The sequence below is a fragment of the Gossypium hirsutum genome, chromosome A03 (genome assembly GCF_007990345.1).
Source record: "Gossypium hirsutum isolate 1008001.06 chromosome A03, Gossypium_hirsutum_v2.1, whole genome shotgun sequence".
Taxonomy (NCBI): domain Eukaryota; kingdom Viridiplantae; phylum Streptophyta; class Magnoliopsida; order Malvales; family Malvaceae; genus Gossypium; species Gossypium hirsutum.
Genome location: NC_053426.1, coordinates 12,376,735 through 12,390,299, shown reverse-complemented (window position 1 = coordinate 12,390,299; position 13,565 = coordinate 12,376,735). Strand labels below are relative to the sequence as shown.

At 34.2% G+C, this 13,565-nt stretch overlaps 2 protein-coding genes across 4 annotated transcripts; one reads left to right on the top strand and one right to left on the bottom strand.

Moving 5' to 3' along the window:
* Positions 1-1,569: 1,569 nt before the first annotated feature.
* Positions 1,570-5,630, top strand: LOC107886369 (serine/threonine-protein kinase rio1). The gene is made up of 12 exons (XM_016810297.2): positions 1,570-2,018; positions 2,125-2,253; positions 2,356-2,448; positions 2,552-2,631; positions 2,993-3,106; positions 3,231-3,304; positions 3,430-3,506; positions 3,627-3,710; positions 3,861-3,953; positions 4,091-4,198; positions 4,287-4,358; positions 4,889-5,630. Exons 1-12 carry the CDS (start codon positions 1,722-1,724, stop codon positions 5,354-5,356), a joined length of 1,689 nt encoding a protein of 562 aa, XP_016665786.1. The 5' UTR covers positions 1,570-1,721; the 3' UTR covers positions 5,357-5,630.
* A 689-nt stretch (positions 5,631-6,319) lies between these two features.
* On the bottom strand, positions 6,320-11,356 carry LOC107886368 (probable inactive purple acid phosphatase 27). Of its 3 annotated transcripts, XM_041108547.1 has the most exons (14): positions 11,127-11,353; positions 10,844-11,039; positions 10,504-10,637; positions 9,655-9,746; positions 9,477-9,543; positions 9,276-9,398; positions 9,104-9,196; positions 8,828-8,957; positions 8,554-8,635; positions 8,336-8,468; positions 7,697-7,902; positions 7,460-7,585; positions 7,010-7,313; positions 6,320-6,796 (listed from the first exon to the last, which is right to left on the bottom strand). In XM_041108547.1, exons 5-14 carry the CDS (start codon positions 9,513-9,515, stop codon positions 6,491-6,493), a joined length of 1,542 nt encoding a protein of 513 aa, XP_040964481.1. In that variant the 5' UTR covers positions 9,516-9,543; positions 9,655-9,746; positions 10,504-10,637; positions 10,844-11,039; positions 11,127-11,353; the 3' UTR covers positions 6,320-6,490. The 3 variants fall into 3 exon arrangements, with proteins under 3 accessions (XP_040964481.1, XP_016665785.1, XP_040964482.1); XM_016810296.2 differs by having other exon boundaries at positions 10,504-11,039; positions 11,127-11,356; XM_041108548.1 differs by lacking the exon at positions 10,844-11,039 and having other exon boundaries at positions 11,074-11,353.
* Positions 11,357-13,565: the final 2,209 nt, after the last annotated feature.

Sequence of the window (13,565 nt, the reverse complement as noted above, 5' to 3'; positions counted from 1 at the left end):
TTGCTTACCCCTACCAAAAACGGTATGAAAATTTGACACGAAAATTACCGAAAAACCTAGAAAAAAAATTGCTTTATGTATTCAAGAAAAATTTTGTATTTTCTCCATTATATTATTTCTACCCTATAAATATACACTACTAGGGGAGACAGGGATATCTCGAACTTTATTTGATTTTGCATTTTATTTTCTTTATGGCTTGTTAAACTCTTTTTTTCTAGTTGAAGTAATATTCAGAATTTGATTATACAAGTTTGTAAGATCAAATTGCTTTGAACCTTTCTTTGCTCTTTGGTGTTTATATGTCTTATGATTTAATTACAATTGTTCAGGTTTGTTAACTATTCAGTCAATATTTGATAGCTTAAAATAATTGTTTTGTCAATTAAATAATTAGTCGATTGATTGATTTCTAATATTTGTGACAACTATATGATTATATGTGTAGTGTGAGTATACAATCTAACTTAAATAAACCTTGATTATGCATTTCTTAGTTACTATTGAGCCTCTTTCGTTCTCAAGGATATTGATAAATTAAATTCCTAAGCGATTGTTATAGGATTGTTTGTCAATAAGGGAAATAATTAATGACAATTATCTTGATTAGCAAGAAAGTATGAATAAATTAAGTTACTAGGTGATCATCGGCATTTATAACTAATTTATTAAAAGATACTTAAATTTATCTTTGTATCAATAATCAAACCTTTAATCAAACAAAGAATTTACTTTGACTATAGTTTTATCTCATTGATTTTTTCTAAAATTTTAATTATTGCTTTCTTTGCTTTTTCTAAATCTTAATTTTAATTTTTGAATTTTTCTTTATTTTATTTGTTTTAGTTGAAGGAATAAAGTTACTTTAGATTTTTTGGATTCAACCATACTTATGGTTCCTACTAATTATGTCTTTTCAAGTTTATTCAATGGCTTAATAGTAAAAAAGGCCCTCAACAAAAAATTTAAAATTTAATCAAGTCCTTATGAAAAATTTTGCACTTAACTAAGCCTTTAATGATGAAAAATTAATCAATTTAGCTCTTAAAGGGGAAAAATTAATCAATCAAGCCTTCCGTTAACATTGACCAAGTATGACCATTAAGTTTTTTTGACGTGACTGATGGAACAATCGGACGAAGACACATGGCATCTATGTGTATATCATATCATGTTAATGTTTCCCACGTCAACAAATATTTTTAAAAAATAAATAATCCTAAAAAGCAAATGATTTTTAAAATAAGTATTTAAAATTTGATCATAATATAACAAATTTATCTCGCTTTTATGTAAATGTATAAATGTTGAGGTCGAATTTGTTGAATTTTTTAGAATTCATGCTAAAATGATAAAATATGTAAATATTAAAGGCTAAATTTATTATTATAACAATTAAAATTATGTACAATTGAGGAAATATATTAATTTTGAGATTAATTACCCTTAATTGCTCACTTTTAAAATTGTTAAGGATTAAATTGCTTCAATTTGTTTTGAGAGGGACTATTTTATTTAATTTTGAGGGATTGTTTAAGTTCTTTTATTTTTTAAAATGTCTGGATAGAAAAGCCGAACCGAAAAGTCCCGCTCGAAGATTTCGCATGGGCCGGTCAGCCCATTCAAGTGAAGAGGGAATTCATTCCTCCATTTTTAGGGTTTTAAAGCCGTAACCGATTGCCGCCAATAATCTTCCCGTTTCCTCTGGAAGCGTAAAAGCTATGTCGGCGGGGATGTCTAAATTGGGAGAGAAACCAGAAGCAGCACCGAACGATGCAGCGGATTATGAAGATGAGGAAGAAGACTTGTCGTGGTCATCCGATTCTGAAATCGTCGAGGCATTGGATTATTTGGATTCCAAGGTCGATGACGAGTTCATTGATAGTTCTTTCACGCTTGCGTCGAGGCGGCCTAACGCTCACGGCGGTGTTCACTCTAGGCCTAATTCGTCCGCTCTTCAACCTCTCTCCAACCGTAACCAGAAGTTCTCTAATCATATTCGAGCTTCCCCTTTAGAGGTAAAAATACATTGTCACGATCATTTAAGCTTATTATTATTATTATTATTGTTATTATTATTATTATTTTGTTTCTTCCAATTGGATTACTGAATGAATGGTGTAGGAGTGGGAAGGGAGGATAAATGTTGGAATGTCGAACTCGGTTACAACTGCAATTCGTGAAAGTGTTCGTGAAATGGCCATTGGTAAAACTAAAACTACTGAGAAAGCTGATCGTGCAACTGTTGAGCAGGTGAAATTACTCGTAGTTGATTGCTCTGAATATTTTGATGATTTTTTCTTATTAGTTACTAGTATTTTGGAAGATTGAGCTCATCATGAAGTTGTTCTGCAGGCTATTGATCCAAGAACTCGTATGGTTCTGTTTAAAATGCTTAACCGCGGTGTGTTTCATGATATCAACGGCTGCATTTCAACTGGAAAAGAAGTATGTAATGTGATGTTATTGTTAGATGTTAATTGTTCATGCTTCAGTTTGTAAAATCATAGTCTGATGAAATCACGTGATATTTAGTTCGTTCTTTGAACAGGCAAATGTATATCATGCAACAAAATCTGATGGTCAGGAACTAGCAATCAAAGTATATAAAACTTCTGTTTTGGTTTTCAAGTAAGTGGTGTTTTGATTAGATAATTAGACTTCAAACCTTTTCAATTTTGTCCCAACATTATAGAACATTCCCCCTTTTAATGTGTTAAGAATTAGTGAAGAATTGGTGAGATGAGGGCACTGGATGTAAGCATAATTGTTCCTTTCCATTTGGTGGTATTGTTTTTGGATGAATGTTCTTGATTTCATCATAGATGTTAGCTTGCACTTGTGGTCTTCTATTCCTTATTTGATGTAGCATATCACTTTGTGAGATCTGCTGTTGTATTTTATTTTTCTACAATATTAGATCCCGTGTTTTCATGCCAAAATTTTTGCATGTTAAAAATTGTAATCAATTGGTTTCTGATAATAACTCAAGGGATCGAGATCGATATGTACAAGGTGATTACCGGTTCAGATATGGTTATTGTAAGCACAATCCTAGAAAAATGGTGAAGACATGGGCTGAGAAAGAAATGAGGAATCTTATGAGGTAAAACAAGATTTTAATTATTTCCCGTTTACCTTTGATTCTGTGAACAGATATACATGACTAATTATGTGTGCATCGTTTTGCTTGCTTTTTCATGAGTGGAGATGTTTGTTTTGAGTTGCAGGCTTAAGGCTGCAGGAATTAGATGCCCAACTCCATTACTTTTGAGACTTCATGTGCTTGTCATGGAATTCATAGGTAGTATGAGTTTTTAATTATTATTGCTTTAATTCTCTTCAATGATCAGGACATAGAGAATGGTTTTACATTTTTTAATGCTTTTGTACGAGTTTTGGGTACTAACTGCTAAAACTATGTTACAGGAAAAGCTGGTTGGGCTGCGCCTCGTCTTAAAGTTGCGGCATTATCTTTAGACAAGTTGCGTGAATGTTATGTGGAGGTGTGTCCTTATGTTAAGCTACGGTCACATTATCTTGAGCTACTCAAAAGTTTATAAGTTATATTACTGTAGTTTTCTTTTTTTTTCTCTATATGCTGACTTCTTGGCTATTTTCCCTAGATGATAGTAGCAATGCGGACATTATACCAGAAATGCAAACTAGTACATGGAGATCTCAGTGAATATAACATACTATTTTATGAGGTGATGGCTAACTTTTTTCAATTCCTTGCAACTGAAAACAATTTTCTTTGTGCTTTGATCTGGCTATCTTCTTAGCAAAAACAATAGGCAAAGAGGAAAAAGGGATCTCTAAGTTAACTTTTGTTCATTTGAAAATTTTCCACTTTACAGGGTCACTTATACATAATTGACGTTTCTCAAGCGGTTGATCTTGACCACCCACATGCCCTGGATTTTTTACGTGAAGATTGTATTCACGTTTCTGTATGTTTATTTTCTCTCTTTAGAAATTTTTTGTTTGTCACTTTTTCTTTTTGTATGATTAATATTTATTGGATGTGAGATTGTAACATTGACTAACAGGGTGACTGTAAGAGTTAATCAGTCATTGCCTGGTGCAGGATTTCTTTAAAAAACATGGTGTAGCTGTCATGACAATCCGAGAGTTATTCGACTTCATAGTGGATCCAACTATCACGGATGGCTCTGTGGATAGTTATTTGGAAAAGGTTTGCCTTTTATATCTGAGTTCATACTTTTCCTATAAATTTAGAATGATCTCCATTTTCACGCTTCTGCACTGATATCTTATTTCAGGTGCAGCAGAAGATTTTAGCAAGAGGAGACATGTCCGTGGAGGATGAAATTGCAGATTCTGTGTTCGTTCAGGTTTGTTGAATGATAATCTAATAAAGCCTACTGTTCCATGGAGCGTATCTAAGTTCCTCCTGTTCATAACAAAGGGCTTTATGTCAGCCCTCCTGCTTCAGTTTATTACCAGCTTTTTTTAGATCTTCTGCTAAGATTCTTTTAATGTCATTCGACATTGAAGTCCACAAAAGACTTTCTGTAGTGTCTTCAGCTATTAATGCTTGCTCTAGAAGCTCTCCTCTGTTTGCATACAGGATATTTTGAGAATTTATGATCTGCTTTTTGCAGTTAAATCATTACAATATCAAGATTTTGTTCATCTCCAAGGAGTGATAAATGTTCTAATTTGCTTTTTGGATGTATCAAAAATCAAGTTATTATATTTCTCAAACTGGGCTATATTACAGATTGAAAATTTCGGTTTTGAGGGGTTAAATGTGTATTCTGAAAGGGAATGCATCATACTTTCAATAAAAGATAGAAGATCCGGTTGTCTAAATTCTTTTGGTGAATATTAACTTCATGGTTATTTTGTTCCTTTTCTTCAGACATATATTCCCAAGACATTGGATCATGTCAAGAATGTCGAGGAGGATGTAATACGGATAACCAGTGGCAAGGACACCGGAGACTTATATTATAAGACAATTACAGGACTAAAGGAGGCTCTCCCTAAAGATCAATCTTCACCAATGGAGAAGCAGCAAGGGGATACTAACACAAGACCTGTAGAAGGGTCTATGGGAAATCTATCTGGCCATTCTAATTCTCAGGAGAGCGAGTCTGAATCTGAGTCCCCATCTGGTTCTGAAACAGATGGGGATGAAGAGAACTTGAGTGGCTCAGAAGGTAAGGGTCCGTTATCTGACAGTTCGGCACAAGTTGACAAGAAAGCTGCTAGAAAAGAGAATAAAAAGAAAGTCAAAGAGGAGAAGAGGGAGGCTCGAAAGACGAAAGTGCCAAAAGCCGTAAAGAAAAGAAAGAAGAAATTGGCCAAAGCCCACAAGACCAGGTAGTCTTCCTCCATTGAAGGCTTCAAACTTGGGTGAAAGCTTAAAAGGACAAAAGGTATTTTTGCAGAAGGCAAACTATGGAAGTTAAATCAACTGAGTTACAACCGTCTTATGGAGCACTGATAACTTGTTTTACCCCTTTTTCACCATTAGCATCGATTTTGTAAATCATTATGCTTTGGACACTCATGCATGCATTTATATGCAACTTTTACAGCCAAGGAATCTTATGCAATTCAATTTTTTCCACAATCAAACTTCAATTCATTACTTGTTATATATGTTTGCATTATATATTTATTTTTAAAGTAATTTTGTCCAATATTTGTGTCCCAATGTTCTAAATTTATTAAATAATTTTTGAAATATTAAATATAGTTTTTTTTTGTGTGGCTAAAGTGTCTTTAAAGTCTTTGAATTTAAAAAAGAAAATTAATTAAGTCTTTATATTTTTTTACTCAATTGAGTTTATGAATGTCAAATTTTAATTAATTAAGTTTTTTTATCGTTAAAGTTAATGGAACAGAAGATATTGTAAGGGGTTGTTTTTGCCGTTGAAATTGTGTCATGTAGTAAAATCTGTTATTTTTTTTTAAAATATTAAAATTATCATAAAAATAAAAGAAATATGAATTCAATATGCAATGTCCGGTTGAATTCAATATGCAATGTCCGGTTGAATTCAATATGCAATATGGATAATGAATTTTTAATTTTGTTTTTATTATTTAATTTTTATTTGATTTAATTTTTACAAATTAAAAGTATAATTATCAATATATGTAAATATAAAATACATAAATAATTATATTAGTTTAATTAAAAATATATCAATACATTTATTTCTTTTATTTAATTATCTAATATAAAAAATAAATTGATGTTTATTTATTTAAATGTATGTAATTAACTAAAAAATAAAAATTTATGTGTACATTCGACTACAATCAAAGTTACATACGTATATTAAATTAAATTGATTTGATGTATTAATAAATTTGAGAATATATAGTTTATAGTCATCATCCGGGTTAGAGGGCTGACCTAGCCTTAACCTGGACAGAGCTTTAGGCAAAAAAATTCATAAGTTACTATCCGACCCGATCGGATCCATATACACCTCTAGAGTGGGTGGTTTCAAGAACCCAAAGTGGTTGGTTCGCAGCCATCATGAACACAGGCCAAGACATCTCGGTAGTCCCTGGAAATGGTGAAAGAATCATACACATTTCCATCACTGCTTTTCTTGTATTCAAAGAGGAGAGATGAGTGATTGTATGCAGTCAACTTCACGAAACCAAAATCTGAATCTTTGTATAGACTCCATGAAGTCTGGGTAGGACCAAACCCTGATAAATGGCTCCCTCCCCCACCAACCACTACGTGAATCGTTCCATTTACAATACCTGAATAGTGTGATTTTCCCACATGCATGCACTGCCCCTGCATTTTTAGAAACATTAGAACTGTAAGAAGGTTGAAAACTTTGAACTTTGAATCTCAGAAGGGGACTGAAGGCCAGGTATAAAGGATCTGGTCTCAGATGATAAGATTCGAACTCCAACATTCCAACTTAGCCAAACTTATAGGACCCTACCGGGTGACTTTCAGACTTATATATTGATTAAATGCTATGATGATAGGTTTTGGCCATACCTGGTAAACCGGGCAAGTTCTTTCATAGTTATGGATATGTCCAAAAAATGCAATGTCGACTTTGTACTTCTGCCAAAGTCCTTGCAAGCTTTCCCTTCCCATGGGCTCTCCAAATGAGGCATCTTTCCAATAACTTGAGGAATAACCAAGAACACGATGAGCAACAAATATTAACCAGGGCTGCTTTCTCCGGTCTGCCGACGCTAGGCACTTCTCGATGAACTTGTACTGCTCAGAACCTTCCCTCCAATCATGTTCACTGTCAGCTATACAGAAATGGAACATGCCATAGTCTGTTGAATACCTGTAAAGAACCGGTAATCTGACTTAAACAGATTCCTTTCAGGAGACTACAACATGCATACACGAAAGATGGTCTCGAATCTTGATGTTGCGTACAAACTTAGCTTCCATTAACAATTTATATTGTATTTCTGGTAAATTACTTACCAAAATTTAGCTCTGTTCTCAGCAGGAACATAAAACATGGTCTCAGCTACAACACCACACTCACCACCAGAATCGTTTCCGTCGTAGAACGACCCAGAGTTGGGTGCATCGCGTTCATGATTGCCGCTATACGAAAAGAAGTAATCTTAGTTAGGATCCAATATAAGCACTTTGCTAATAACTGCAAAGTAATTCTCAAGTGTTACAAAGAGTTCATGCTAATTGAGCATTGCAAACCTTGCAATCATATATGGCACAGTTGATGCAATGCGCTCAACCTGTGATGTGAACTGGTCCCACTGTGAGATATACCCATTTGCATATGTAATGTCCCCTATATGAAAAACTATGTCAATGTTTTTCAAGTCCTTGATTAGTTGATCCGTGGTGTTAAGTGATCCTGGCTGATAATTACTGTATTCGTTTGAACCATCTCGTTCGGCCTGAAACGTGTTAAAACAATTATAAAATCTCTTCATATTTTATGCACTATGCTGCAATTAAGTGCCAAATAACATTCAATACAGTTGAAATGACGATATTTGAGTTTTATACATTGAATGAGTTCTTTGATTACAATGGGAGGTTAGGAAGCAACAACTGAAAGTTGAATGTGGTTAGTTGAGAAGCATTTGGGGATAGAAGTTTTGTTACTATATTGCAGGACAAATGCAGCACAGGTACGCTCAAATTTTTTTTCTAAGTTCATATATTTGGAGGATTGTGCTCTCACCTATGTCTGAATATGTGTTGAATACAGATGTCAACATGGTACTTCAAGAAGAAAGATTGTATAAAACCAAGACTTTGGTAAGAAAATGTAAATTGATTGTTCTTCGTTTTCCTACTTACTAGAAGGCATGCCAGATTTATTACCTTTCCCATGTCTCCAAATATTACAACTCGCTGTAATGAATCCTGCCCTGGATATGGTGAAGATTTGAATGAGTAGCTCTTGCTCCAGACAAAAGAACCATCTACCAACTTATGTCCAAGCTTATAAGTGTACCTAAAAGCAAAAATAAACACAGTATTAGGAACACATTTGTTCATTCATCATTTCTCTGAGACAAGATGTCAGTTGTGGTGCATACACAGAGCTTGGCCACAAATCCTTTAGGAAACTTGTATGAATGAAACCAGGATCGCGCCAACCAACTGTTCGGGCTGGTGGAGCTGCATTTTATCATCAGAATGTTGTTAGATTCTGAATACCTCTTGAAACATTCCAAACTAAGAATATAAACTAATTATAAGCTTCACTTAAACTTCGTTATATATTATATAGTTTTGATCTATGTCCTTGTGAATTCTATCAAGAAGTTTACAAATCTTTCACTTCCATAGTCAAGGAAAGATGTATTATACCGCACATATCATTTTGATGAAATGTCAATGTTCCTGCAGGAGATCGAGTTTGGGATTCTCCTTTCATACCCCACTCAACGAAAGGTACAGCTTCGATAACATTATAGCCACTAGCCCAAGTCACTGTCATCTATATAAAGTTGTAAGGGAATCAAGGTCAGACATGGATAAAGAGATGATTAGTCAGTGCAGGCCGTAGGACATGGATTGGTTTTTACCTTGACTTGATATCAAAGTCCAAAAATCATGAAAATCGACAGAAAGAAATGAACTTACTTCATTCCAAGATTTCCCTTGTGAAAGCCGTGGATAAAGTGGTGCCTTTGGGTTAGCAAAACTTATAACATTTGAAACAGCCACCAGTTTTGGCTGCAAGAAATGATCAGTCAAAGAATGGGTGAAATCCGCTAAAGCCAAGTCACAAGGAAGGTCACATGCGTAGACATACATCGGATAATCCGCCAGAAAATAATGCAAACGAAAAATCTTCCCGTTGATTGATCAATTGGAACTTTAACGAAGATTTGCCAGTCTTTTTGTAATCAGCATCGGAATCATTGGCATATTTGTACTGGAAACCACAGATTGTTTAAGGTGTATGGTCTCAATATTAGGCTGAAGAACAAACAATGCTACATATCATACATACCTTTATTGGGGCTGAACATATATGAGGAAACTGTTCCATATCATCACTGGGTTGACAGATAGACGAGCTGCCATTAATGAATTCCTTTAGTCTACAAATCTAGAATGATGAATAGAAGAAAATTTCTTGTATGAATTTATTAAAAGAGAAGAATATGATGAACAAGTTTGAAATTTACCTGAAATTTTCAGGAGAGAAGACAGCAATCCAATCATCCTCAGAAGGTTTCGGACATTCAATTTCTACAGTTACCCAATCAGAATCTCCCCCCTAAAAGCAAACCAAGTTATAAGCAATCCATATATCTCAGCTGCTTGGAAGTTAGAACACCATGCTTCAGATTTTGAGCAAACCATGAATCTAAAATTATCGCCTACGTTGCTCCAACTCTTCATTCTTCTCGAAGTGCCCATGTTGAACACTCATGTCTCACACATATTCAGGCATGTGAATAAGGATATGACACTCCAAAGACTCACATAATGCATGGAATAACTTTTAAAAGAATTGAACATGCTCATGTGAGACACATAAGACAATCCGAATAGCAAAACTATCACCCTATAAAACATCAGAAATTCTTGCATTAGTTGAGTTAGTAAGGGTGTGGCAACCAGTTGGTAAAATGAAGTTGTGCTTTTGATTGAGGTCATAGGTTCAAAATAAAACTATTCCAAATAGAACTTGGGAAAGGAGAGTGGGTCGAGAAGATTGGCATTCATCAATCAGTGCATTTAGTGAAAATTACTTCACCATATTACCGGATTTTTCATTTTCCCTAAGATGGAATCGTGTTGTTGGCATATTCCAAATGGATGTGCTGTATACTATAAAAAGTTAAAAATTAGAGATCCGAGGCTGGATAGCATAGATCTCAACATCTCTTGTAACAGGTTAACTTTGCTACTCTTGAATCTTAATGAAAGCAGATTCAAACTTCAAAGAGCTAAATTTGTATTAGATTGAAAATTTGAAATAGAACATCTAGAGCAGAAAGTAAAACTATAAAGCCCGAGCTAGATTTTACCTTAGTCCCAAGAACAAGCGGGTGTGCTTTAACAGAAGCATTTTCATGAAGTGCATAGACTGCTTTATGAATGGCAATCTTGGACAATGGCTGGACGCCATCGCCATTCCCAGCATGAACCACTGCTGCAGTTCCTGAACCAAATTTCAAACACTGCGATAAGATCGACATTAATAGGAAAATATATTCCATAGATAAGAAGCTCAAGCTCCTCATTTTCTCAGGTATCTCTTTTGGGAGTAAACCCACTATTTAAAATTCAAAATCCCTGAATATGACCACACACAAAAAAGGGGGATTGAAGGAAAAGATAAGCCGGCCATCGAAGATACACACCCACCTTACTCAGGTCAACTCACAATTTTATATTATGAATAATTATTGTTACATTAACTAAGCTTTAGTTTTGTCGATTTGTGCCCATAGTTTTCCGTTGAGAATAAGAACTGCCTGCTTTTTTTGCCAAAGACTTAAGGGATTAAATATCCAGTTTCTTCACCTAAAATCCGCATTAGAGTTGTTAATGAAGCAATTTCCTAGAACAAAAACAGCAGTTTGATAAGAGCTAACCTTCCAATAAATGATAAATAATTTAGATAAAATGAAATTGACTGATTGCCTACAAAAATAGAGCTTCTGCAATCCATAGCTGCTCTGAACTCAGGAAAGTTAAAAAGAAAAACACTCTTAAGTTGAGAGGGTGCTTTGATTTTTTATTTTCTTTATTTTCCTTTGCAAGCCAAACGGAAGGTAAGTTTCAGTCCGACTTCAAAAACATTAACGTGGATGTAAAGTGTAGGGACTAATGAATGAAAAAATTATCCCTCTTCGCGTTTCTAACAACTAGAAAAAATCGGAGGGAAATAGCGGTACTGGAGCGGGAGCCTATATCAGTCACTTAATGCTCAGTTCAAACTCTACTGTTTTCCCACTTTTGTTTCTGTTACCCCTTTTTTAGCCTTTTTTTGTAACTAAGTTAAAAAAACGGTTGTATGTCACGCTAATCAGAATTTGTCAACCCATGATAATGTGCTATATGGAAATTATATTTATTTAAAATAAAAATATTAAATTTAAATTTAAAAAACCATAAACTTTAATTCACCATTAGCCGGATGATGGGCGTCGAAACCACCAAAAAATAATTCCTACAGAAATAACTCTAAATCGTAGCAAAACGTAGTAGTAGGGTCGAGTCTACAAGGATTGAATGTTGTAATCAACTTCTATGTTTACTTATGAACAGAATGTTCATTATGTCAAAGGTCGTGGCAAGAGTCGTGCCCACGACTCCAAACGTACCTGCAACAAAATAAACAAGTAATCGGGGGGGGGGGGGGTTCGAGAATGTTTAGACAGTAAATAATCTATCGGTGTAAATAAACAATTAAATAATATTAGAAATAAATTTAGTTCGGGACATAAATTCAGAATTTTGTAAATAGAAATAATAAGCCTTAGCCTTAGACTCGGTAAATTCTGTATCAAGAATCGATCCTCGAGAATTAATTTTCTCCTCCAATGATAAGTTGGTTATAGCAGTTAAGAACGTTCTAACCACCAATTCTTCCTCTCGTAGATGGTCCCGGTACGACCTGCAAACCAACCCTTATTGATTATCTAATCGAGATACACGAGTTCCCAATTCAAGATTCCGGCAGCGTTGCATTCTAAAGAACCCAACTCGAATTAACGGCCTCAACCGCGTGGGTCGTTTAAACCCGATCACTGCTTCCTTGATTTGTTCTCAAAGATCCGAATACAGCACAGCCGACTCGTTACTCCAACTGTCAGTAAACAGGACTCCAACCCAACGTGCACTTTAACTTGAAATCGAGTTTAACTTTAAGGGATGATTGGTCTATCCCAATACTTAAGAAAAAAATAAATACCGATTGGAAGGATTTTTAGCACGAATTCGTATTTCTCAATTCCCAATCAGAAAGAACACTGGCCTAAGGCTAAGATGAAATTTAGTGAAGCATGAAATTATTCATGCTTTGTAAACTTTGGGAAGTAGTTTGATGATTATGGTGAAGAAAGGAATAGAAAGGACTTGGAAAGAAATTAGCCCAATTTTGTAAAAGCAAGAAAAATGCAAATGAAAGTAGTAGTATGCTCACCGCAATTTGAAAGACATAAGAGTATAATTCAATTTCAAATTGAAGTAGGAATGTAGAATTAAGTGTTGCCTTTCCAAAGAACATTAAGGCCCTATTTATATACATAAAATTTGCTATTTTTGCCTTAACTAATTTAACATAAAATCAAAATAAAATAAAATAAATAAAAATAAATAAGATTTTTTTTCTATTTTTGGTTTTACAAAGTAAAAAAATTCTGATGAGTCTTTGGATTTTCTCCACATTTTTTATTCGGCCTCATTTTTATTGATTGTGTTTCAATTTGGTCCTTTTCTGCTCGTTTTTGTCTCTTAGCGTCCCAATTGCATCCCTGACAAGATTAAAAGATAAAAGTATTAATTTAGCAGCGATCAATTCAAAAATAAACCGAATTAAACACAAAATAACATGCAAATTAGTATGTTATCACTGGACGTTGATCGACATTGATTTTTTGTTGATTATTATTGACTGGCCATTTAACCGTTGTTGATAATCTACTGATGCTATTAGAACATATCTTTCTTTTTCTTCCTCTTTCTTAAGTGGTATATACTGAAACCTTTCTTTAATCTGAATGTATCCTACTTCGATGATCTAGAGGCTAAGGTACTTTTATGATCTTTGTATCAGTATAAGTATTTCAATTCTGCATGTTAAGTAATGAATGGGTAAATTTGTATTTGGTAATTGAACAACGAGATTGTAAGTATAAGGTTTCTTCATGGGATTGTTAGCGATTGAAATGCTAATTAATTTGTATGTACAAGAGTATTAATGGTGAAATTATGTTTCTAAGCAGTGGTTGCTACTGGTTCATGATAGATATCTGGATTTGGAGCTTTGAACTGCAGTAAGTGAGAATCATGCGAGTTCTATGCTGACTACTCATGTATACTATTCATATTGTGAGTCATCCATAGGAAGTTTATTGAAATA

What these genes read in the sequence shown, in the direction of transcription:
- LOC107886369 (XM_016810297.2), top strand. Translation starts at nt 1,722, where the DNA reads ATGTCGGCGGGGATGTCTAAATTGGGAGAGAAACCAGAAGCAGCACCG. An exon ending in GCTTGTCATGGAATTCATAG is followed by an intron (nt 3,305 to 3,429) that starts GTAGTATGAGTT and finishes ACTATGTTACAG; the next exon opens with GAAAAGCTGGTTGGGCTGCG. An exon ending in AAGATTGTATTCACGTTTCT is followed by an intron (nt 3,954 to 4,090) that starts GTATGTTTATTT and finishes TGCCTGGTGCAG; the next exon opens with GATTTCTTTAAAAAACATGG.
- LOC107886368 (XM_016810296.2), bottom strand. Translation starts at nt 10,719, where the DNA reads ATGAGGAGCTTGAGCTTCTTATCTATGGAATATATTTTCCTATTAATG. An exon ending in TCATCAAAATGATATGTGCG is followed by an intron (nt 8,636 to 8,827) that starts GTATAATACATC and finishes GATAAAATGCAG; the next exon opens with CTCCACCAGCCCGAACAGTT. An exon ending in GAACTTGCCCGGTTTACCAG is followed by an intron (nt 6,797 to 7,009) that starts GTATGGCCAAAA and finishes CTAAAAATGCAG; the next exon opens with GGGCAGTGCATGCATGTGGG.